Source organism: Cibotium barometz, chromosome 65 (genome assembly GCF_041138505.1).
Source record: "Cibotium barometz isolate CiBa-2024 chromosome 65, ASM4113850v1, whole genome shotgun sequence".
NCBI classification, from domain to species: Eukaryota; Viridiplantae; Streptophyta; class Polypodiopsida; order Cyatheales; family Cibotiaceae; genus Cibotium; species Cibotium barometz.
In genome coordinates this window covers 21572274-21598126 of record NC_141110.1, presented here as the reverse complement: position 1 = coordinate 21598126, position 25853 = coordinate 21572274, and the positions used below count along the sequence as shown (strand labels likewise).

Below are 25853 nucleotides of genomic sequence, written 5' to 3'. Positions count from 1 at the left end.
CACGTGCCTGTCCCCGCAAGGGGGTTCATCCTTCACGCTTTGTCGCCTCTGGACCCCCTTCAGGAGGCCCGAGGGGTGGCCATCCACCTCAGAGACCGGACATCCCTGGCTCGTCTCAGCAGGCGCCATCATCTGACGAGCAGGCCCCGGCGGAGGATGCCACGCAGACCCAGGAGGCTGGCGGATGGCAGGAGGTTCGCCGGCAGAAACGCCCGGCCCGCAGGGACCGTCGCAGACGCCAATAGGCAGCACAGGCTGGAGGACAGGCGACTCCGGCTGGCGCCCAGGCACCTACCCACACTTATGCTCCAGTCAGGGATAGGCGGCCAGCAGGTCCCACCCCGATGGACGAGGATTCAGTCTCAGTGCCCGTTGAGGCCGCCGGTGGAGCCCCCCATGTGGAGACCCTGCTCCCGCCTCCCCCCGCGGGGGGCCCCGCCCCCTCCATGGAGCAGATTCCTGAGGATCCTGGGCCACACTCCGTGACCCCCGGCCCCTCTTCCCCTCACTCGGAGAGCACTCCTTCCACCCCCCCCCCTCTCCCCCCCCCAGCCCCCCCCTCCTGCCTCCCCCGGCGGCCCCCCCTGACACCTCTCCTCTGGCAGATGCCTCTCCATCCTCTCCTCGCTCTCCCCCCTCCTCTCCGCGAGCCACCATCCCTCCCTCGGCCTCTCCAGGATACTCCTCCAGACCACCCACTGCCCCGGGGCAGCGCAGCTGGGTAGGCCAGAGTTCAGTTCAGCAGCTGTTCCACCGCCACTTCGGGCCGGTGGAGATGGCGATCCTAGCTTCGCCCGCCACAGAGTTCTCTCCAGCCTCCCCTGGGGGGCCCCCGCGAGTGATGGGGCTCCCAGTGGATTACGGTTTCTTCAGGTGTCTCCAGCTGGATGCTGGCCCGTTCGAGACACTGGTCGCGCCCTTGCGAGTATGCGTGGTGTGCCATCCCTCTCGTTCTCCTTCAGAGGTGAGCAGCACGGTGGCCTTCTCCCTTCCTCTCAGTGTTGCCCCAGACACAGCATGGGATTGCAACTTTGTAGAGGAAGTTTTGCGTGATCAGATACTGGAGTTTTCTCACCACTTCAGTGACTTGGGGCTCACGGACCTATTGCAGACCCGATTACACTCAGCCCGCATGAGCTTGTTTGGTATAGGAGATTGGCGGGCGGATCCGGTCCACACCTCAGTTGAGGCGGTGCTGCTGATTCTCCTCCACGCCGCCCCGAGGATGCAGCCTACCTTTAGATACATATATGCAGAGGATTGGTCTCACGCCTATGCCCTGGACAGGGCGAAGGTGGAGTGGGGCTGGACACAGAGAGAGGTCACCCTCTTTTTGGAGAGACTCCGCACCCGGACAGACAGTGACTATTCTCCCTCCAAGCCGGCGCCCAAGACTCACAGAGTGGAGGGCAGCTCATCCGGGCCGGCTGAGAGGGGTGAGCCACTCCAATGAATGTTCCAGATACTCCAAGGTAGCCAACAGTCTTCAAATTTGATGTAGAAAATCAACCTGTATGCATTCAAAATGAACGGGCTTACACAGTCCAAGATACCTTGATTTGATGCGCCTTCCAAGGCTCCAAATTGCAATGTAGTGGTGTAATCAAGTATGGGTAACTTGCATTGACACCTAAACAACCTCAATGTTGAGTATCAGCACCATTCGACATGTGTACATATCAATTTTGTAAAACCCCTTTCTCTGTTTTGGGAAAAACTAGAAAAACCAGTAAAAGCTCATTCCCAGCTCAATTGATGATAATTGATCAATCCAATCATGTAGCCCTCTTCTCAAGTGTGTGTAGCAACCAATTGCTAAGTCAATTGTGGAAGTAATCAAGCACACAAGTGTTAATCAACCTCCTCGCATCAAAATGATCAAAAAATTGCCCTGTTTCTCTGTGCAGCCTGCGCCGCCTGCTCTACAGGGATTTGGGAGTGATTGTAGTACTAATTGATGATGGGTTTAAGTGCCCAACACACCTAGTTATGTGTGCAACCAGTCAATGCTTTGATTTTTGCCAAAAACATGCTCCAAATGCATCAAATTTTGACTTGCTTTTCTCTGTTTTGTGAGAGCTCAAAAACCAGAATTTTTCACTCATTCAAATGCATGTAAATTGCTCCAAAATCAGTTTAAGGCTTGCATATGAGTTGCCAATACATTCCTCCTTGTCAGGTACATGTGTCTTTGCCAGATTTACATGTATTTCACCATACATCACCACTTCCAAGCTTTAATGGAAAGCTTCCAAAAAACCAGAAATTTCCTTTGCCGGGAGCTGTGTTTCGGCTTTCGGGACAAGAAAGGCAATAGCTAGCAAATCTAGAAATTCTAGCCAAGATGTTTATCCAGATTGATATTGGGACGGAATGAAGAGCTTGATGGCTGATATGGTGAATGGGAACAAATATCTGTGGATATTGCAAGTCTGCTCAAGGTGATTGGGGTCGAAGTTTCATGGCACAAGTCTCTTGAGTCTAAGGAGCGATCGAACCTAGTGTAACGACCTGATGAAAAGCCATTAGACAAGGTAGAATGAAACACTGGGTATAAGGAAAGACGATAGTGCTTGGAAGTGTGTTGAGGGCTGTATTTTATGTTTTGGGACTGATTTTCAGCAGGTTGGGCTGTGTGGACAGCAAACACAATGCATGTACGCAGAGGGAAAGATTCTACGAAGTTGAAGGCTGTTTTTATTGTTTTTAGGACTGTTTTCAGCATGTAAGCAGTGTGGGCAGTTAATGGGGTTCATGAGAAGACCAAGGGTGTCCATGGAGTGAGCCTACAGGTGCCAATAGAGGACATGAAGCTGAAAGTTGCTTTTTGTGGAAAGCAGTGTGCATAGGCACACTTATTTATCTTCTGTACTTGGAAAATTCCGGTGCTGGAGCACTTAACAGGAGCTTTTATGGGCCTTGAGTATTATTTAAAGAAAAGCTAGAATGGTGACATCCTATCCGCCGTACAAGGAGTTGTCCACAACTATAGAAGTCTTGTACCACCACCATACTCTTCAAATGTAGGTGATCCACTGCCAATCTATAGTATCCAACCACAGTCATACAAAAGAGTACTTCCACCTGAAGTTTCTGTAGCCAACGGGCACCTTTCATATTGGGAAATGTCGAGGTTGGTGACATCCTCCCTAGCTTCGTAAAAGTTGTCTGCAACTTAAGTTTCAATCCATATATCCAAGAGATAGTCATGTCCCATCAAGTGGGCAAGATGAGATAGTTTGCAATATGACGGAGAAAAAATCCATGTCCATACTCACCAAAGCAAGTGCCCTTCCATGAGTTCAGATAACACTCACCAAGGTTACAGGTACTACCCTTCCACGAGTTCACATAACACTCACTAGGGTCCCACCCTTCCATGAGTTCAGAGAATCACTCAACTGGGATACCACCCTTCCATGAGTGAGTCCATCATGGTTCTGGATACTTCCATGATGACATCCACAGTTGGCGTAGACATAGTCCCATGCCAACGAGATGTTAGGCCACATGACGCTTGGTGTAGACAGAAGTCTTCTGCCAACGAGGTGTTATGTCCACTCTACCACATGCACTCTCTGTCGGTAGTCAGAGCACACCCCTTGGAGGAGAGGTGGGCTCAAGTTCACTCTACCATATACACTCTGTGTTGGTACTCTGACCACATACCTTGGAGGAGAGATGGACTCAAGTTTACTCTACCACATGCACTCGGTGGTAGTATTCTGACCACAGATCTGGAAGGAGAGGTGAGCTCAAGTGTATAATATAAGAGAAGAATGAGCCATAGGCATAAATGTCCTGTGCTCTAGAAACATTTCTACTAGAGATAGTTTTACAGGCATTTTAGCTGCTAATAGTTTTATAGGTATTTTGGCCGCGAATAGAAATCCATAGAAAAATTCTCGATCCATGAGTTCCATAAGTCCAATGCATCCCAAATAAAGGGAGCCAAAAATATACTCCATCCGATAAAACGAGCGATAAACAATCTTTCCCTGAAACCATTTTAAGGCAAACAACCACACACTATTCTCCTTGTACTTTTCATTGCTAGATTCGTCCTGAAGCCGAAAGAAATATCTCCTCACCATATCGATAAGATATCCCAAGGTATATCTCCATATAGCTTGACTATAAGCTTGATTATATGATCCACAATATCCATATGAAAAGAGTGCTAAACATGAGCCATATAGCTAAACATGAGGATAAATTTTGTGAATCCATAAACCCTTACACTAAGCTATCCACTACTCATGCTGTTGACAAATGACTGCTTCCATAAGTAAATAGGTTGGCCATGCTTAATAGCAATGATGGTTAGTGCGGTCCCCACTTCTGATCTTTTCTCTTATTGTTGGGAGGAAGCCTCTGCTTTTGAGAAAGCCTAGGCTCTGATGCCACTGTAACCAAATCCGGCCCGGGGGACGGGTCTTGACACACTTTTGCATGACCATCAATCAACTTAAAACACTTAAACACTGGTCAAATCCATTAAAGCATAAACCTCATAATATTGAACATAAATCATGTGCATAGCACACAACAGTGGGATCGGAACGGCCGGCCCCCCTTCGACGGAATTCTCTATTCCTCAGGAGAAGATATACAACAAAGGACGCGGGTGCTCCAGGACCGGAATTTTCCAAGTACATAAGATAAATAATTGCGCCCATGCACAGTGCTTTCCACAAAAAGCTTCATGTACAAGCTTTGTCGGCACTTGTAGAATCACTCCATGCACACCCTCGGTCTTCTCATGAACCCTACTAGCTGCCCACACTGTTTACATGCCCTAAAAACAACAAAAATAGCATTCAACTTTGGTAGAATCAATCCCCTGGAGACGATGTGTCCTAGAATCACTCCATGTCAAACCCAAAATTGGCATTTCAGTGGGTTCAACGAGATGCATGCATTGTATGCAATTAGGGTTTGCTGTCCACACAGTCCAAGGGGTGAAAATACAACCCTCAACAGGCTTCCAAGCACTACCGTCTTTCCATACATGTGTCTGGGCATCTCTGTAGCGACCCTACCAACCTCTGGATGTTGTAAAAGCAAGTCGACCAGCTCTGGAGAGCTCAAAACAGCAGTCGAACAGCCCCAGAGAGAGAGAGAAGAACAAGGCGACCAGCCTTGAGTATGCCTACATGCAGAAAATCAACCACGAAATCAACAATTCCTGCTACAGAATTGCTCCAAAATCAGAAATCAGCTCCAAAACTGACGCTTCTTGTGACAAAAGTGCTCTGAATACACCACAGAGTAATCTACCAGCTTTGGAACACAAGTGGCATCAAGAATCAAGCTTTGGAAACAACAGAGAAGAAGTCGCCCAACTTTGTAGCTTTAGAATCAGCTACCGCCCCCCTATTCTGAGCAAAAGAGCCATTAAAAGCACACATTGAGTGCCAGGCAAGCTAGGGTTTGCTTCTTTCAGCTAGGCGCCCTCTAAAAGAGGCCTCTAGAGTCCAGGCACAGAATAGCACCTCGTTTTTCTATAGGGGGGCCCATAATTGAGTTTTGGCCTCGGTACATTACAATAAGGCCAACCTGGTGTGTATTCACTTATAAGTTATTAAATGTTGGCCGCCCAACTTTAGTAAGTGTGTACACATACACTTATAAACCTTATAAACCCTATAAATGATTAAATCCTTGGAATCCAAAACTTTAAACCATAATTTTGGCTTGTCCATGCCAACATAATTCACCATGAAGCTCCTACCACCCATAGTCCTTCCAGGCCTTTCATGAAATCCACATATCGTGTGTAAGAGCCATGTATGAGCAAATCCACAATCCATATGAGTTCCTGAGTGTCTGGCAACCCATTATAACTTGGAAAAATTCCCCATTCACATCCTTTGTGTAACAAGTCCGGGCTCACCGGACACTGTCCAAAACATAAGGGTGACAGATGCACTAGGCTTAATCTCTCTAATCTCCTCTTGCTTGTTCATAGTGCATAGTTGTTGGGCATTTCTGAAATGCCTCTTACAAAATGCGTTTCAGAAACGTTTCTTACATTTCATATGTTTTTGAAATGTTTCTGAAACGTTTCATATTTTAAAGCGGTTAAAAGTGCCTATTTTGACCAGGTACATGCAAAAATATGCAATTTTTTTAACATAGCAACATTTAAGTAGTTACAAAAGTGCTTCAAATAAAGGTATAACCCTTTACCTCGCCTGCTCAGTTTTTGCTTCTCATCATGGCTTGTTTTACCTTGTTTAAAGCAATACGTGGCAAGATTTACTTTTCTCTGGCTTGTATGAGGAATCCTGCCAACCCTATAGCTCCCTTATGACTTGCTATATCTTGTTCAGATCATAGTGACGTTGCTTATGTTATATCGCTTTTGGCAAATCATGGCTTGTCTTGGCGAAGAGCTTACCTTTATGGAAGATCTTCATCTCAGCATGTTGTAGTAGATCCAACTAGTATAGAGTGGCTCTCTCTCGGCTAGTACCTTTCTTTTGACAGCGGATCTCTTTGTTCTCCATGATGTAAGACCAAATGGGTCCAACAAATAAGCTAATAGGAAAAGAGAGCAACTGGACTATTTGGAATATGGTCATGACTCATAACAACGCCTGGTAGGATGAGAACAGTAAGTACTAACTTAAGTAGAAGGATGGCTATCTTCATTTGAATAGTCAGTTTTAGTTGTTTAATGTAGGTTGCTTTCCATTCTTGTCGAAGTTCATTATGCGTTTTATTTTTCAGGTTGTGGCAATTTTCAGCCTATTGGTGTATTCACTATATGGAGAGGAATTGAAGGAAATGTTTGGATATGAGCATCATCCTCTTGGATTCTATGCATTGGCAGGTATGGAAGATGCAATCTATGGATTAGAGGGGATATTAAGCTCATTACGAACGATGAAGGTACTTATGCTCTTTATGTTGCAATTCTAGAGTTCAAATTATGCAATGTACGCGGGCATTAGGTAAGATCCAGCAAGCCTTTGGCACCAATCGTGGTTAGACCCCAAGTGCATACATAATCTTCCTTTTCAAATTAATGCCATTTTATGAATACAGCTTTATCTTCTCTCCTCCAACAAGCACATGGTTGGAATGCAGCACATTGGGTTGTGCCCAAAAATAAGAAAACAAAGTGGGACAGGTCTTTTTAGACACGTCTCTTGAGTATCAAGGACATTAGTAGGGATGTTATGGCAGCCAGCCTATAACATGCGTGATGGTGTTTATTCATTGAAGCTTTTCCAAGAAAAGATCCTTCTTTCAGGAAAGATTAAGTACTTCTGAGAATACTCTCTCTCTAATGAGGTAAAGTTCTAAAGAAAGCGTAAGATCCACTAGAATCTCCCTAAACACAAACAACCAGATTAGTACCAAATACAAGGGGTGCAGGCTAGCTCACCACCCGACCGTAGATTCCATCTGGAATCAGCTTCGAGCTAGAGGCTAAGGCTCTTATCCCATGAACCATGCCAGTCAGCACTGGTATACCGCCAACGCCTGCCTGTTGAGGCCCTCGTCATGACCGTCCATGATCTATCGAATCCAATCATGTTCCCGACGGTAATCCTGGTCCATCACAGGTATTAGAGTTAGGGGAAATATACATACTGGGGAAATGCCAGGCATTCGCATCCTCACCTCAAGACATGAAAGGTCCGTGGCTCCAGTGGGCAAGAAAACTTCCCTCCGAACGTGCTTAGCCCTGAGCTATCATGAAGGTGTTTCTTAGGGCCGTGGATGGTGTAGATGAGGTCTGTCCATATGGAACAGACAGACTGCTTGGCGCGAGTTGTGGACCAACCCCTTAATTGTCTCACTGCAGTGAGCCCAGCAGATCTGTCAGGTTGCTAGACTAATAATCATTTCCTATCGAGAATCGTGTGGCATGATGGTAGCCCATTGGGTCACAGGCACGTGGCTGGCCAGTGTGATAATAATCAGTTTTTGGTAGGACACATGAAGTGCGAATGCTGTGCTGGTCTCCATTGCTTAAACAACTCATCCCAGGTGATGAAGTGTGTCCTGGATAAAGAGGTGCAAGATCCTGCTTTAAACATGATGCGCGGTGGGGCATTTCCATGGTGCATGGATTTCATTCATTAAAGCTTTGCTAGAATAACTTCATTGCATTTTCAGACCGAGTATTTACATGAAGTTTGCGTTGGAATTCACTATACATTTTTCAAGTTTGCAAGTAGCATGTTGTGGGCAAAGAAAATCAGTGGTGAAAGCTAAGGTGTCTATCCTTAAGCTTATATGGCTGTGGTACTTTTTCTGTAGTTCAATTTTTAGTTGCATCACCCTTGAAACAAAAGAATGATGCTACTGATGAAAAGGCTAACTGGTTGTATGCTCTGCAAATGGAAGGAAGGGTAACATTGGCAAAGATGGGGCACATAATGAGCACAATGGTTGTAATCGAAGTCTCTTTTCAGTTCAACTTTTTAATGAACCTACCAAGTTGGTGTTTTTTTAAATAAAGAAACCTTTCAGGGACAAAGGAACATTCGATGCTTAGAGGGACAAAGGAACATTTGATGTTTTGTGCTCACCGCAAGTGTGTACGTTGTCCCATAAAATTGTGAGATGGCCATCGTGTTCTCAGGAAGAGCATCTCAACAGTCAACAAGAGCTATGATGAGTTTGTTTTATAAGTTGCCATTGCCGATTGATAAACATTATATCAAGGAAGCCTCAAAGAGACCTAAATGATGGGAATAAATGAATAACAAAAGGGCTTGTGGCATAATCATACATGCCAATCAAGGATCATACAAAGTAAGATTTAGACTTGCTAGCCAAAGAAGCAGTTTAAAACAGATCCTCACATTTTAAGCAGCAACAAAATCCTGATGCCTAATATAGAAGGTAGTCTGCACAGATAGAAGAAATAAATGTTCAGCTTAAAGGTTTTTTAAAAAAATGCAGGTTGTAAATCCATTACAAAGAGCACTATCGAAGCGCCCAGAGAAGTCAAACACAAGGAATGGTGTGTAAAGTGTAAGGTAAAAGCCGGCAGCAAAAGAAATTCTAAGCCTTGAACAGTTTATCTATAGCCATAGCACCTATTGAAGGTTTGTTGATCAAGAATAATCTTCTTGTTTGCTGGAGGCACTTAAAACGGATACTGGTGAATGATTGTTTGCATAGGTCGGTTTGACCGAATGCAAGGATTATCCTCACGGAGTCTAGCAATGGGTTGATACATGTGTCTATTGCACTCTAAGAAACTTGGTTGTGGTGTTGTTTTGACTTGTTTTCACGCTTGAGAATATCATTAACCGAACACTCTATTGTGTATATATATATATATATATATATATATTTTTGAGTGCTTTCACTATTTTGACATATGGATTAATTGCAATGTGGAGTTGCAGTTACTGTGATATTGTTGGTGGGGCTATTATATGGATTCTTCATTGCCATTATATGTGGGCAAAAGATCAGCAGTCGACACTATCATGTGCTTGCAAAACAAGAATTGACTAAGGTAAAAATAATTGTTGAGTGTACTTGCTTTGATTTTATAGATTGTGGGAAGTTTTTGCAGGTATATGTGCGCGAAAGTATATAACATACATACATATGTATATATGTATATATATATATAAATATATATATATACACATATACATATACATATACATATATATATGGTCATATATATACATATATACACTGAGAGCGGCCAACCATGGAGGAAGCGCCCCTTTATGTTGTGTTTCTTTTACTGCTATAGCATTGTTTGTACTCTGCCTTATAGGCAGGTCTTTTTCAACTGATGCAGTAGTCCAAGGTGCGAGGCTTTGCAGCCGATAGTCGTGGGTTCAAAACCCCTGGGCTACGTTGTCTGTATTTTTTGGTGTGGGTGGTTGTGGGTTCAAAACCCCTGGGTTGTGTTGTCTGTACTTTTTGGTGGGGGTGGTCATGGGTTCAAAACCCTTGGGCTGCGTTGTCTGTATTTTTTGGTGCAGGTGTATACACACGCGATCTTGGGTGCACGCTACTGTAGTTGGGCGGCTATTGCAAGGCTTGTGGGGTGTTATTAGTTGTATATTTGTTGACTGGCAGAGCGGACAAGAACCCTGTCCACCACCGTTTTGGCATTTAGTTTTTTTTAAAAAAATTGTATATGTTATAACCTTTTTTGTGAATCAGAAATAACAAGTAGGGCATTGCATTTTCAAAAACAAAGAAAAGCCCTTCTAAGTTTTTTTTTTTTTTTTTTTTTTGGGGGGGGGGGGGGGGGGTTGTGCCAATGAGGTGATAGCCCAAGCGGTCAAGGTGTTTGCCTAGGACCAGGAGGTCTTGGGTTCAAAACCCCCCAAGGTGCTTCCTTGGTAGCGTCACCTACGGGCAGATAAAGAGCGCCAATGGGCGGTGAAAAAATGGTAACTATGGGAGGATCTTGGACCTAAGGCTAGGCAGAATTTTCAAAGGGAAAAAACACCAGCTCAAAGTTGGTCGAAGAGTTGCTCTTGCTTGCCGGCTATTGTGAAGCGAGGCACAATTCCTGTTTTCCGAATTCCCTCACATTTTTTGTGGCCATGCGGCTTGATTCTTGGTGTGTGCACAATTGGGGAGCAAGGATATTGTAACTTTAGAAAGAGAGAAATAGAAGGTTTTGTGCTTTTTGAAAGTCTAGTGCATTTCTTTTTCTTTTTCCCATAGCCTCAAGCCTGTCAGAAGCACAATGGAAATGAGAGACAACTGCTGTAGAGAGCAAAACGCAAAAAAGAGAGAGAGAGAGGAAGCTGTATAAACTCTGCTATGTACAATAGATCCAATGATATGATACAAATGTGGTGTGGGGGCAAGGCCATCTATATATATGGCCCTAGGTTACTGGTCGGCCAGCCCAAAACAGGCCGACAGCAGCCAATATGCCCATTACTGGGAGAAAACTCCAATCGGCCAGCCCATACTCAATCGGCCAGCACTGAGCACTAGGGCAAACCCAGTCGGCCAGCAAAAAAAAACAAGGCATACCAGGTCGGCCAGCAATACAACAGCCGACAACACTCCCCCACATCCAGAAAACAGGGAAAATGGACAAATGAGGAAAAATGGAGAACTACCTACATGGGTGGGCACACCCACAACAATGGCCATGATGTGTGATAATGTACAGACAGGAGATGACTGCTAACACCCCCTCTCAGCTCCTGGATGTGGAACCAACCCTAGTGAGCTGGAGTGCTGCCGGAGCATAGCCTGAGGTAGAGACTTTGTGAAGAGGTCCGCCGCATTGTCCTCCGTCCAACAAAACTCTAGCAAGATGTCACGAGCCAAAATCTTCTCACGAACAAAGTGATATTGTATCTCTATGTGCTTGGTCCGGGCATGGAAGACCGGGTTCCAAGTGATAGCGATACAACTCCGGTTATCGCACTGGATGACCGTGGGCTCCTTCTATGGACACCCAATCTCGCCAAGCAACAGCCACACAACCTCGCAAGCCGCATCACAAGCAACCCGGTACTCTGCCTCTATAGACGACAAGGCAATAGTTGGTTGCCTCTTGCTGCTCCATGAAATAGCTCTTGAGCCAAGGGTAAAACCATAGCCTGATGTAGATCTCCTCGTGTTTGGATCTCCTCCCCAATCTGAGTCACTCCAGCCTTGGAGTCGGACTTCATCCGTCGTTCCTTCTCTAGTGTCATAGAAGAGTCCAAGATCCTTCGTACCCTATAGATACGGCAAGATTCACAATCCTGTGTCGTCCCAATGAATCTTCAAAGGTGTCTGCATGAATGAGCTCAACAACCCCACAGGAAAGCTCAAGTCCAATCTGGTGTTCAACAACCAAATTGATGAACCAATAAGCTTCTGATACAGAGAGGCATCAACGTGCTCACAAGAATCATTCAATGTAAGCTTCGTGTTTGGGTCCGTCGGTGAAGTAATAGGCTTGCACTTCTCCATCCCAAAGGCCTCAAGTAACTCATGAACATACCGCTGTTGAGAGACAACCCCCTCTAGGTCTGCCAAATCTTCAATCCCAAGAAGAAATAGAGTAAGCCTAAGTCGGTCATCTCAAACTCCTTTGACAGGGCATCCTTGGTCACTGCTATGTGCTCCACATGACCGCCACTGAGAGTGAGATCATCCACATTAAGGATAATCAACGTGACCAAACCGCGTTCCCGAAAGAGATACAAGTTAGGATCTGCAATTGATCTTTGAAATCCCGTCTGTAGAAAGAAGGAATCAATCTTCTGATTCCAAGCCCTGGGAGCCTGCTTAAGACCATACAAGGCCTTCCGTAACCTATAAACCATCCCCTTTGATCCTGGAACCTCAAAGCTTGGAAGCTGCTCAACATACACCTCCTCCTGTAAGTCACCATTAAGGAACACAGATTTTACATCCATCTGATATACGGGCCACCGTTGAGAAGAGGCAAGGGCAAGAATGGTCTGAATCGTGGTCATCCTCGCTGTCAGTGCAAAGGTATTCTCATAGTGGATGCCAAGCCGCCGAGCATAACCCTTAGCCACAAGTCTGGCTTTGTGCTTGTCCACCGACCCATCAGACGTATACTTGGTCTTAAAGACCCACTTGATTCCAATGACTGACTGTTTTGACGGCCTCGCAATCAACTCCCAAGTTTTATTCTTCTCTATGGCATCCAGTTCCACTTGCATGGCTTTCCTCCAAGTCTCTTGAGAAAGAGCTTCCTTCATGGAAGTGGGCTCTTTGTCCCGCATGATACGAGACATCAAAGCATAGTTTACGTGTAAGAGCTTCGTTGAATGGCTTTTGTCATGAACTCTGTGCAATCTTTGACTCTGTGGTCCACTCGGAGGGAAGCTCTGTGACACCTGACTCCCGAAGGGTGTCTAACAACCACCTTGGTAGAACACGGAGCCTCCTGTTGCTACCGGGGCTCATCTCCAGCCTTGGGCTCAACCTCTACAATTGTCTGAGGCTATCTAGTTGGAACAATAGATTGGGAATCATCCTCAGATTCATCTGGGTCTCCAAGAAGTGGCGGCTCATCAACAGTGAAAGCTGGAACATGCTCATCAAAGACAACATCTCTGCTGACAACAACCTCGTTCCACTCCGGGTCATACAACCTGTATCCTTTGGAAAGAGAGTTATATCCCACAAAGACAAGCTTCTGGTACTTTGAGTCAAGCTTCTCCCTTTGCTTCTTTGGAATGTGAACATAGGATCACTCCCAAACACACGGAAATGGGAGACATGGTTTCCTGCCAAAATAAGCCTCAAATGGAGTCATCTTTGGTACTAAAGTCATCGGAGATTGGTTGTGGATATGGACAGCCGTAGCCATAGCCTCTCCCCAAAGTGGACGAGGAAGATTACGATGCTCCAGCATCGTCCTCGCCATCTCCATCACAATCCGGTTCTTTCACTCAACCACACCATGCTCCGAAGGCGAACTTGTATTGGCTAGCTCTCGCTTGATGCCATGTTCCGCACAAAACCGCACAAACGCATTAGAAGAGAACTCTCCTCCTTTGTTATTTGCAATCCAGACTCGTTCTCCACCACAACATGCCACTCCTTGAACCGAGAAAAAGCTTGGTCCTTTTGGGAAAGGAAATAAATCCATGTGAATCTGCTACAATCATCAACAAGCAGCATAAAGTACAAAGAACCTCCCAAGGATGGGGTCTACATAGGTTCACATAAGTCAGTGTGTACCAACTCCAAAGGTTTCGAAACCCACCTAGAAGCCTGCTTTGGAAAAGATTCCCTGTGCTACTTACCACAAATGCAAGAACTACAGCATCTCTGCCTGCTGCCAACATCTGGCAAGCCATCCACCAATTGGTCCCGGAAAGCCCGCCGCAGCGCATCCATATTCAAGTGGCCAAAATGGAAGTGCCACAAGTCACCGATCTGAGTGCTTGTCAAAGAAGAGAGTGCTGAGAGTTTGTAGATAACGTTCTCCACTCCGCCTCTCAAAGAAGAGAGTGCTGAGAGTTTGTAGATAACGTTCTCCACTCCGCCTTCCCACACAACTTGGTTTGTTTCTTTGTCCCGTAGAGCAACAGAATGCTCCTCAAACTCCACCTGGAAGCCAATCTTGCAAACCTCATGCTTTGACAATAAATGAAAACCAAGTGCGGGGACATAAAGAACATGAGAGGAATGCTTCCCCCCTTTGCTATCAGGAATGATCTCCATCCTGCCCTCACTGTGAATCGGTATAGTGGAATTGTCGCCACTGAAAATGCGACCTGACTGCCGTTTAAGATCCTGTAAAAACTCTCGGGAAGGAGAAGCACCACTGTTGAGAATCCACTCCCTGTGCGCTGCCTGCCCAACATCCACGCTGCCATCTTCACACTTACACCACCGCCGATGAGTTGGTGTCTTCACTCTTACGCCACCGCCGACGAGCTGCTGTCTTCACACCTACAAAGGTTATGGGCCTTTTAAAAGCTTAAAAGCCTTAAGTCTAAGGCTTACCAAAAGCCTTAATAAAAAGCTTTTGAACGCCTCCATCAGCGCATCACTGTCCGTTGAATCTTGGCAAACTCTGTCATCCCAGTTCCATCGATGTTGCCCTCTGTTTTGCGATTCGTCAAGTTCTATCTATCTGGCAGCTGCGCCACAGTCAAGCACCTCTGAAGGAGCACAACAGCCTGTCTAATCTCCTCAATAGGAGAAGGCATCATCTTCACAAGGGGACCTGCAAAATCTCAAGCCTTTACACCAAGTATGTCCCAACATCAGTATGCTACATCAGAGTTGGGGCTTTTTAACATTTGGTAATTTTCTGATTAGAGCTCCTTCATCTCATTGCAAAATTGAGGCTACTGCAGTTTTGAAAATTTGGGGATTTTAGATCAAATCATCAAATCAGAGGCATTCTCTCTGCAAAAATTTGGGGCTTTTCCCAAATATGGAAAAAACGAGCAAATTAAAGCTCCATAAGCCACAAGAAATTGGGGTTTTTCAAAAATTAGGGCAAAATTGGCCTAATAACAGCTTCTACCCCATCCAAAATTTGGGGCTTTCCTCAGATGTTGAGAAAATCATCAAATGGAAAACCCTGCACCAACAAATTTTTGGGGCCTTCTGTGTCAAAGTGACCATGTTACATCAACAAAAATCCAGGGGCTCTTCATTACATCTACCAATTCATGCATTTTTGGGTACTTTGCCCTGGCTCCCAAGCCTAAAAAGTCTGCCGGTCACTTGGCACAAGTGACATCGGCCTGGCAATGTCGACACAAAAGGCCTACATCAACATATCAAGTCATTAAACTTCCAAAAATTTACCTTTTTCTGTTTTTGTGAGTCATGGGTTCTCTACCTGGGGAGTCCCTTGAAATTCGAGTTAAATAATCCATGTGTGTGTATTTTCCTTTATATGTTTGTATCGCCTTCACTTATAAAAGGCTCCATGTTCTTTTATCCTTGGTAGGATCTAGGGGGGGTGACGAAGAGCTGACATTGCTGCTTCGGTCACTTGCTGATTGGAGGATTAGCATGGCACGGGAGGTGCACATGGCTAGATCGCTCCCTTGCAGCATGTGATATAGTTGGAAGGTAGTTACTTTGCATGTTGGGTCTCACCACCTTCGCTCGGAAGGGGGGTTTGTTGGGTATTCGGAGCCTCGTGTGTGTGAAAAAACTCCTAGATAGCTTAATGTGTTTATGTGTGTGAACCACCTCTCATAGCTGCCTTCATGTGAGTATGATAAGCAGTGATGTAATATGTTAGCCATGTGTCATTGCCTGAGTGTGTGATGTGTCAAAAGATAAGGCTATAAGCCTATAAAAGCATTGTACTGTTTAAAGCTTTCATCACATCTAATCATAATCATTAAGTCGTTCAATAACTCTCTCGAGTATAGTATTTCTCTCTCTCTCTCTCTCTTTCTCTCTCTCTCTCTCATCCACTCAACACCATGGATATCTTCCATCTTCCATAGTTGCTTCTGTGCTAACCCTCATTCCAAGAGTCCTATCTACCTTTGAAGTCTGTCCTCCGTGGTCTCCAGCATATTGAAGTCTCCCCCCATACACCAGAAATCAGCCTGAGGGAGGCCCTGCCTAATCGTGCTCTGGAAGTCTGTTCGACCAGCAGGGAAACCTTCTATAAATGATGGCCCCCAGCATGCCTGATAGCATAGCAGGTATGAAAAAGGATGCATGGAAGAGTCATGTCACATGGGACATGTGACCGTGACTACAGTTGTGTATATTAAGGTATGCATGGAACATTCACCTCTTTTGGACATGTAGGGATGCATTGTGTGTAGGCTACATCACACGTGATGGAGTTGGTGGCCTGAAGTGATTTAAGTAGACGTTAAGATTGCACCCTGATTTCTTGCTTAGTTTTGGATAATATATATAAAATTTGCATCAATATACTTCAATATATATAATTAATTTTCGAATTTTGGGGTTTTAGTGTATGTACTGGAATTGTTAATTATGTTAGTCATGGTGGTTTTCGACTTGCAGGAATATATAGTTCAGAATTTATATGATGATGAGCCTCCTCCAGTGCTTGACCCTGGACATGTCAGTGAGCTAAGGATGTTAGGACTTTATTGATGCTGTTGGCATTGTCGTATTGTGCTCAATTCTCTTTGCCTCGATGCTTCATCAGGATCGGGAAGACTAGCTAGCTGGGTGTGAAATCTGGATGCCCAGCTTAGGGTCTTTACAGACAGATTCCCTCCTATTGGATGGGCAGCATAGTGGCGCACTGAATTGAAAGAAAATAAGTGCTGTAGCATCATTGAAATTTGAAGTACATGATATACACATGTTAATCATATGCCAGATTATTTTATACAAACTTGTACGAGGGTTGTCTTTGTAGACTGCATACTGGTTACTGTTCTGATTCATACACACATTCTTTTTAAGGTATATCACCTTTTGATTCAATAAAAAATGTTTTTTTTAAATAGCATTTGGATGGTTTTAAATGGTGAGTAGTTAAGTTCTCCCCTGTTTTTAAAATTTTGACATATCTGCAAAAGAAAGTGCATCTGGTCCCATGCATATGCATGCATGTGCATGTTGATCTACTTGGTTTATCAAGACATGCAACTAGAGATTAGAACTCAAAGCAAATGGGGAGGTGGATTGAAACTCTATTCATGACTAGCCACCTCCTAAGCAAGCTAGCTGTGGAGACCCGAATATGATGAGTTAAAGCAACATAAGTATGCACACCATTGAGGAGTGCCTCAATATTCAAGAGGTCCAATTGTATAAGGGTGAGGAGGGCAAAGCTCCACATTCATGCGCCCCTATGAAAGGGACTTTCAATGGTTGATCTAGAAATGCTACGATGGAGGTTGTATGTTAGTAAAGCTAGGGAGTAAACTCACAATGATGAGATTGACGAACAGTGGGGAGAATGGGTTGGTCGTGTATCTATATTGGCCTATATATGTGGGGTGTGGACTTGGTCCATTAAGATGAACTAACAATTGATATAGAGTATCTCCACCTCCCATGGCCATCCAAACTCATCTTGCGCCCCTTTGTGGGCCTCACAATGTTAGCATAGCGTGTCTAAGAGTAAAGTCTACCTACTCCATGCGGCTTGATATTATAGGATAACGGTCCACTATAGCATGTAGCCTATTTGGCAAGTGTGTCAAATCTAATCTAAGTAATCTTTAAACCATTTGGCTTCCCAAGCTACCATTTTATGTGAATATGGGGATGTTGGGCGCTTGGGTTTACTTGACCATGTGTGCAAACATGAGGTAGCCGGAGCTTAGACGACATAATATGAGGGTGGAGCATTGATATTTATAACATCTTTGAGCTGTCTTTGTGGTTAGATATCAAGTCGATGAAGATTTCACTCCATGTGTTCCATGCTAAGGGCCTTTGTGAAGATGTCTGCACAATTATTTGTCATCGGATAGTAGAACATCTCGACCTTTCTCAACATGAGGAGCTTGTGCATAAAAGTGATATTGATTCTCATGTGTTTCATGCGATCATAAAACACAAGATTTTGAGCAATGGCCATGCAACCCAGCACTCGCATAATCACTCTCTCGGGACTTGTTGAAGAATCTACTCAAAACACCGACATTAATTTATATTTGGTCTAGTATTACACAGGAAGATTTTACGTGAGGTTTCATCCATTGAATATCCAAATTGCATAATTCTGTTGAGATGAAAACGGTCTAACCTCAATCCCAAAACAATAATGCATCAATCCAAGATCAGTAATCTCAAACATTGCACTAAGCATTTGTTGTGTCTTTGAGATCTGTTTTTGGTTATCCTCTGTCAACATGAGGTCATCTATATAGAGAACAATAACAATATACTTTCCCTCCTTACAAAAGATATATAAATTTGCATCTAAAGGGCTACGCAAGAGACTAATACTTACAAAATGAGCAGCACTCCTTTGGTACCATGCTTTCGCAACCCATAGAGTGTCTTTTGTAAATTGTAAACTTTGCTTCTGGAATCGGGAAGAACTAGGAATCCTAGTGGCTACTCCACATATACCTCCTCAAGGAAAGCTAATTATATATACCTTTGGAGAACAAACCAATCCCTTGTACTGGTAATGCAAAGACATTGTAGATTATGGTTAATTTGGATGTGGGAGCAAAAGTATCTTGAAAGTCAAAAGACATTGTAGATTATGCTTAATTTGGATGTGGGAGCAAAAGTATCTTGAAAGTCAAAATCTTTAGCTAGTGGAAAACCTTTGGCACAACCAGCCATGCCTTGTACTTTTTTGAAGTACCATGAGACCTATATTTTTCCTTGTAAGCGCACGTAGTGCCAATAACCTCGGTAAGGACGATCTCTACAAGGTCAAAATTAAGGTTTTTGAGGATGGAGTCTTATTTTGCTTGCATTACTTTTGACACAAGGACGTACTTTATAAGATTTTTCGAGCCCTAATTTGCTATATCCTTCTAGATTTACAAACATGTTCGGTTGCATCCTTGATAATTCATTGAAAAGTTGCCTATACCACTTAGGGAATGTGTCCTTTTGTGGCACATCATGTTGTGCTTCTTCATCTTCAAAATCCATCCCCATAGGAAATAGTATGGGCTGCCCTCCATTATTGGATTGCGATGAAGTCCGTTCTGCATGTCGAGGTTATGTTGGTTTGGTGATCTGTTGCACACGATGAAGAAGAAAGAAGCTTCGTCTTTATCCAAAGTAGTTGTTCTTGGAATAACATATCACATCTCACTATGATTATCTTTTCATGAGGGTCATAGAGACTACATCCCTTTGACTCCATGTTGTAACCCAACAAAATGCATTTCTGGCTTTTGGCATCTAATGTTCTCTGAGCATTTTGGAATATGTACATAACATTCACAACCAAAAACTTTCAAGTGTGTAGTTGAAGGTTTCTTACCTGAGTAGGCTTGTAATGGAGTCATCCCTTTGATGCACTTGTTGGACTCTTGTCAAGAATTCACACAATTGTGTTAAAGCATCTAGGAATATTTTTGTCAACTCAAGCATACTCCTTTCCATCTCCACAATAGCGTGATGCTTGCGCTCTCTGTAACACCATTTTTTATAGAGTGTGAATGATATTGAGCTTTCGCTTTATGTCTCTTTTCTTGCAGAAGCCTTAGAATTCATCAGACGTGAATTATCCTTCTTTGTGTATCCTGAACTACTTCAATTTGGTTCCATGCATCCTGAGCTGCTTCAATTTGGTTCCTAACTTAGTTTCAACCAATGCTAGTCATTCCTTAAACATTCCAAAAGCCAAAGACTTTTACTTGAGAAAACACGCCCAAATCGTCATATTTTAATCATCGTTCAATCTTAAAAAATACGAAGAACCTCCAAGTACAAGAGTACTCATCTTTCCACATCAGTGTTGTGCGAGTGCTAAAGAGGAGCCTTGGCCCTAAAACTGACCCCTTGTGGGGAAAGGGTTTTCGATGTTGCTTACCCATCATGCAAACTATCAAAAAAGGAAGAACTTTAAGTGCAAGAGTAATCATCTTTCCACAACAATGTATGCTAAACAGGAGCCTTGGTCCTAAAACTAGCCCCTTAGGGAAAGGGTTTTCGATGTTATATCATCCAAGCTTCACGTACATCCCGACTATCAAAAATTGGTGGCAAATACTCAACTAGATTAACTTTAGTTAGCTATGAAAGAGTCTATATATTGAGATGCCATAGTTTGTTGCTACCCAAATAAGCTTAGAATGTGCCGAAGCTCATACAAGTTTTTTCTTGAAATGTCCTTTGCAATGACCTTGTCATCTCCATTAAGAATGACTATCCCATTCTTGTCAAATTGAACCCACAAGTCTTGACCCATGATATCAGAGATAAAACCAGTGTCCATGATGTAGAATCAATCCATAAAGACAAACTAATCTATGCTACACAATTTTCCCGTCTCCCACAGCCAGTCGAGCTCATTTTGGGTCCAGTTCAAGCCTTCCAATATCTCAATAGAGTGTCTAAGAGTAAAGTCTATCTACTCCATGTATAGATTGCTATGGGATAAGGTTCCACTACAACATGTAGTGTCCAAGAGTAAATTCTACGTGCTCCATGTACATACCATTGAGGACAAGGATCCACTACAACATGTAGTGAACATTTGATGCCCAAGAGTAAAGACTACCTACTCCGTGTATAGACCGTTATGGGATAAAGGTCCACTATAACTTGTAGTCTATTCAGCCATAAATGCCACACAAATAGCCAAAAGTTGGTCCAAGAAGCAGAACAAGAAGAAGCCTCTCAAGGAGACATGGAAGCTTGCTTTTCTTCCAAAGGGTATCTAACTAGTGCTTCCATGCCTCCTTCACGGAGGCTTATTCATTGACCAACTCTTGGCTATTTTTGTGGCATCGGCATGGAAGGCTTTGATTCCTTTAATCTTAGCCATGTGTTTTTCCTTGAGAAATGTGATTTCCTCCATGTTCTCATGTAGTGCCTTGAGACGTGATTTCCTTATATCGTGATGCTCCTTCTGTAGAGAGAGAATTTCTTTCACACTGGCAAAAGCATCTTGAATGTGAGTGACCACCCCGAGATTCTCCATGGTTATAATGTGTGTAACAAGGCCATTGCTAGCATCCATTAGTTTCTTGATATTTCCACCCATTCCATCATATGAAAGGTGTAGGATTACTGAAGCAGCGTCCTTATCCTATGAACCCAAAATGTTTTAAAGTGATTATAGAGGAGGTTGATAAACTAACCAGTGAAGTTTTTTTTTATAGATTGAACCAAAAAAGAATGGTAAAAAGTGATAAAATTATTGCACATGTATTTGATGATAAAGTGTTCTTTTACTGCAAGGAGATTCATCTACACACCTTGTGAATTTGTATGAGAACACAAGAAGGGTAAGCATCCACCACCATGCTAATTATCATATCTAATTGGTCTAAATATATCACCAATGATTTAATTGAGCTACAATGGGTCTTCAATACCTTTCGTGAACAGAAGGGAGCCATGCTAAAACCAAAAAAGAATCCATAGAATATGGAGAGGAATTTAAATAGTTCCAAGCCCCCAAAGCCTTTTGCCATCAAAACTTTATTTATAAGGTTTTAATTTTATAACCTCTTCAATAATTGGCAATTTTGTCAGCCATCTCTGTTACCTCGTGATGCGAGATACTGATACACACATGGCTAATTCGTCCATAATAGAAATAAAATTACAAGTGTTTTTAATAAATAAAAGTCCTTTTACACACCACTAGCTCAAAAAAACTTTCTTTCATATTAGAATGGAAGGTTATGTGCCCACATCAATACATTTTGGAGATAAAACCCACCCACTCTTTGCCACTAAATATTATCATGTATGGGTCATGAAGCATTTGGAAGTATAATCCGAGTTTGTGATTTTATCTATATCAATTATCTTTGTACAAGTTTATACCTCGTGGAATTGGAAAGCACGTAGAAAAGGGAGCACAAAAAGGAAGATCATCGTAAGAATCTATTGATTTTGAATTGTACAATAAATACATGTGTTCAAACATGGGAAGTTTTTTGTTGGTAGAAAATAAAGATGTTATGTGTGTGTGTGTGTGTGTGTGTGTGTACTAAATTTATGGCATAGAAAATTATTCAAATGTTATATATGAAAACAAAGCTTGATTGGTGTTTGCAAATACTAATATACAATTTGATAATATAAACACATAGCCAATTGGTCCATAATAGTAGATGTGAAGGTAGTCTATTAACAATGCGATTTTTCATGTGAATACCACTAATAAAGCTTTAATTACATTATTGGCTACCAACAATTATCAAGTGAAAACTCAAATTTCATAGCCAAAATGTTTCACAAAGATTTTGAACCTGTTGCACAATTGGTAGTGGCAATAAACCATAGCTATGTTGACAGTGAAAGCCTTAGAAGGTTTTCTTGATTCAGACAGTTCATTTTCATTTATTGGTCAATCAAAGTTTGAGAGTTTATGGGGGAATTGGTTAGTCTGAAGGGCATAACGCAGACATGCCACCCATAGTGGTGAATGTGGTCTTGTGATGATCCTCGAGTGCGATGGACACTTGGTCACAAAAACCATCCAGCACCTTTAACACTTAAGGTCTTGTCTCCCTCTTTGACCTTCTGCAACATATCAAAGACATGTACTAGCTCCTGTGGACACTCCTGGTTCTGAATTGCATGGCCTATCTTTAAAGGATCCCTAACAAATGCCCTCCTCTTTGTAGAATCATATTCTGCCACACCATGTTGAGTAGAGCTACACATTAATTGTCGTTACAAGATATAAAAGACACACCTTAAAATCATTTCACATGTGGTCATAATTAATTATTACACATGTTAGCACCGAGGTTTCTATAAAGATGCCAAGTTGTATAGCCTATCCTCTGTCAAACAATCTGGTTTCTCTTCCCAATTAACTTGCACTAGTCATCTGCAACATAACACCAAAATTAAACCGCAACATTAAAACTATAATGTTGTTACCTAATAAATAGACAAAGGAAGTAGTGTAGGTTTTCTTACTCAAAGAAACCTTCCCCTTGTGTAGGGTTTGCAATGACCACCAGCCACCTTGTAGCATGCCTCCACTTTCTTTTATCTTTATAAAATGCAGTTCTACATTTCTCTTCAAACTCATTTATAGGCAAGCTATCTACTAATAGGTTGTCAATATCTTGGGTGGTTGCAGGGTACTCATCCTATTATTCACATGTTACAACATTAGTTAAATACATGTAAATGTTAATTATATATTGCAAGTGTCAAAAGATTGAAGGTTTACCTGGAATACTATTTAGGAAAGTTTTGAAAGCTTGCAGTTGTACCAGGATGGGCGACCCTTTTTTTTCTACGGTATGCTTCTCCATCCATGACTTGTTCATCGCTCTAGTGTGCCATAATTGTTTCTTTATTTGCTAAGCCAAGATCCATAATGAGGCACACTTTTTCCACAAGAGATGAAGAAACATAGCCCACTTTATTCATCCTATGGGAAAAAAAAAGATGAGTTATGATGAAAGATAAAACGTACTACACTTGGACCATCCCATGTCAAAGAGACTTAAGACATATGTTCTCGTAATTTGTATGTTCTGTTACTTGTTTAAGCAAGCTATGACAGTGAGGACCTCCCCCTCACTATTCTCATTGAAGTTAATAAGGATAGTGTTAACACATGGATATCTTGATACAACATTCTTGAATGCTACAATCAATGTGAATCTAATTTATTTTAAAAAACTTAACACCATGTAGAAAAAGTAAGCAATTTGAGATGACTCGCATTTACTAATCTCTTCCATCCATGCCACAACACGATGATTGTCGTCCCACATAGAACATCTTGTTGCTTATAAATTCCCACTCCGTGCCTTTGATCACATTCTTGAACTCCTCGTTTCTCATTCCCCATATGTCATCCCATGCACTAACATCATCTTATATCATTTCTCTAATAGGATTATGGAATGAGGAGATAGAACAAATGAACCTACATCGATCGGCAACATATCCATTTATATAGAATTACCTTGCTAGCTTCTTATACCTAAACTGCACTTTTCTTATAGAGGGGTTAGGCACAAGTTTGCACAAGGGAATAGGTGGCAAAGGAGTGGATTTCTACACTTGCAATGCATACACAACACAGGTTGTGCTTGGGAGCTATACAAATACCTTATCTGAGATTTGGTAAAAAGTGGATAACAATTACCTTTACTCTATTTAGGCTATCATGTAGGAGTTCTAGTCATGTTGCACCATGAAGTGTTCTTCATTATCACCTTCTTTTTTAGTTCCCACCTCCACCTCTCCTACTTCCTTTGTTGTTTTCATGGATTTTGAAGCACCTTTTTTTGAAGACCGTGGTGGATTTCTTCATGGAGGAGAATATTCTTCATCATCTTCTTTCACTATTTTCCTCATCTTCTTTGCGCTTGTTAGTTCCCAGCTTGCTTTTCTGTGGCAGCAGGTGTGCTCTAAGCGTTGTGCACATTTTAGATGTGCAATTTTCTTTGATGTGTTTGCATCAATCTAAACACAACATATACAAGACAAATTATTCAATCGCTTGTTATAAATTACTCTCAATAAAACCATAAAAAAAGAGTATAATTACAAAGGTGGGAGAGAGAGATAAAACCACTAACATAATCATTTGCTACAAATAGTTTTTAGAATCACCACAAAAAACAAGCATAATTATAAAAACGAGAAAGATATAACAACACTTATGCAATTTCTTGCTAGCCATACAATGATGTAGCCTATGGTTTGATTTAACGTGCTAATATCACCATCTTCAAGAGGAAAATGAAGAGGTACTTCTCCAACTTTGACATTCTCAATCGACACACCAACATGACCAATGGGCAAAGGAATTCCATGTACAGTATTCACAGTAGGGTTTACGTGCAAAATAGTTCCAGTAGCTACTTTGGTGCCATTGAACATTAAGAACACTTGTGTTCCTCGTTCAAGTTGAGAAGGCACCATGTAAAAAAGAAGAGCTTGAAAGGAAATTGGAAGAGGAGAGAAAGAGACCGAACAAATAGAATGAATAAAAAAGAAAGAAACTAAGAAGAGATCTAAATAGAAAAAAATGAAGAGACAATGCGCTTTTGAGTTCTTCCATGGTAGCCGTTTTCCAGGGTAAACTTTAGATGAGTAGATCGGTGTTACGTGTTTAAAATGTTAACCACAAGACCCGCTTTGGGTTTGGATTTGGTAAACCATATATGCCAAATAGGGGACGATGATTTGAGGAGGGCTTGGGTTTGTTTTGATCATGTCAAGCATGTCCAGGGATGGTGGACAACAATGGTTGCACATGTATATGATCCAAGGTACATTTTTATCTTTTCAAATTCTTTAAATTTATGAGCTTGTTTTCGACTAATTTCCAACTCCTATATGATGGCATTTAGCCTACAAGAGCTCATGACAATTGTGACTTGTGAAATGAAAGAGAAGGACATAGTGGCACAAGTTCTTTTCTGGGAAATGATCAACAATGTTGTGGTTCAAAAAGGCTTATCCAAACCTGAATTTTTTGGCTTCATGGGTTGATGAGGTGGAAGCCAACTGGAGAGTAGTAAGGATAGTCTATAATAAAAATACAGAGAATATAATGGAAAGTCGTGTGAGCGTTCCTATCTTTTTTATTGGGAATAAAGCTTGAACATCCATATAGTACAATATGTAGTCATGAATTTTTAAGAAGAGCGCAAGCGACTATGCCGTCAGTGATGGTGTGTACATTGAGTGAAGAGGAGGCTGGATTTTTGGTTTAGTTTGGTGGCATACTAGATATCCCCATTGCAGGAAACACCTTGTAGGGGTAAGTATAACTTTCTTGGATTGAAAACCAATAGCTTGCATTTGGA

General features: G+C 42.4%; 1 protein-coding gene across 4 annotated transcripts in view; it reads left to right on the top strand.

Annotated features, from left to right (window-relative positions):
- LOC147603050 (uncharacterized) overlaps positions 1-16907 on the top strand; it is a 65185-nt gene extending 48278 nt beyond the window's left edge. For 3 of the 4 annotated variants that reach the window (XM_086797006.1, XM_086797005.1, XM_086797004.1), the window contains 3 exons: positions 6736-6838; positions 9378-9490; positions 16456-16907. In XM_086797006.1, coding sequence (XP_086653132.1) covers positions 6736-6838; positions 9378-9490; positions 16456-16548 — 309 coding nt within the window. In that variant the 3' untranslated portion in view covers positions 16549-16907. Of the gene's footprint in view, positions 1-6735; positions 6898-9377; positions 9491-16455 lie in introns of all 4 variants that reach the window. The other variant, XR_015265661.1, reaches the window with a different exon arrangement.
- The last annotated feature ends 8946 nt before the right edge of the window (positions 16908-25853 follow it).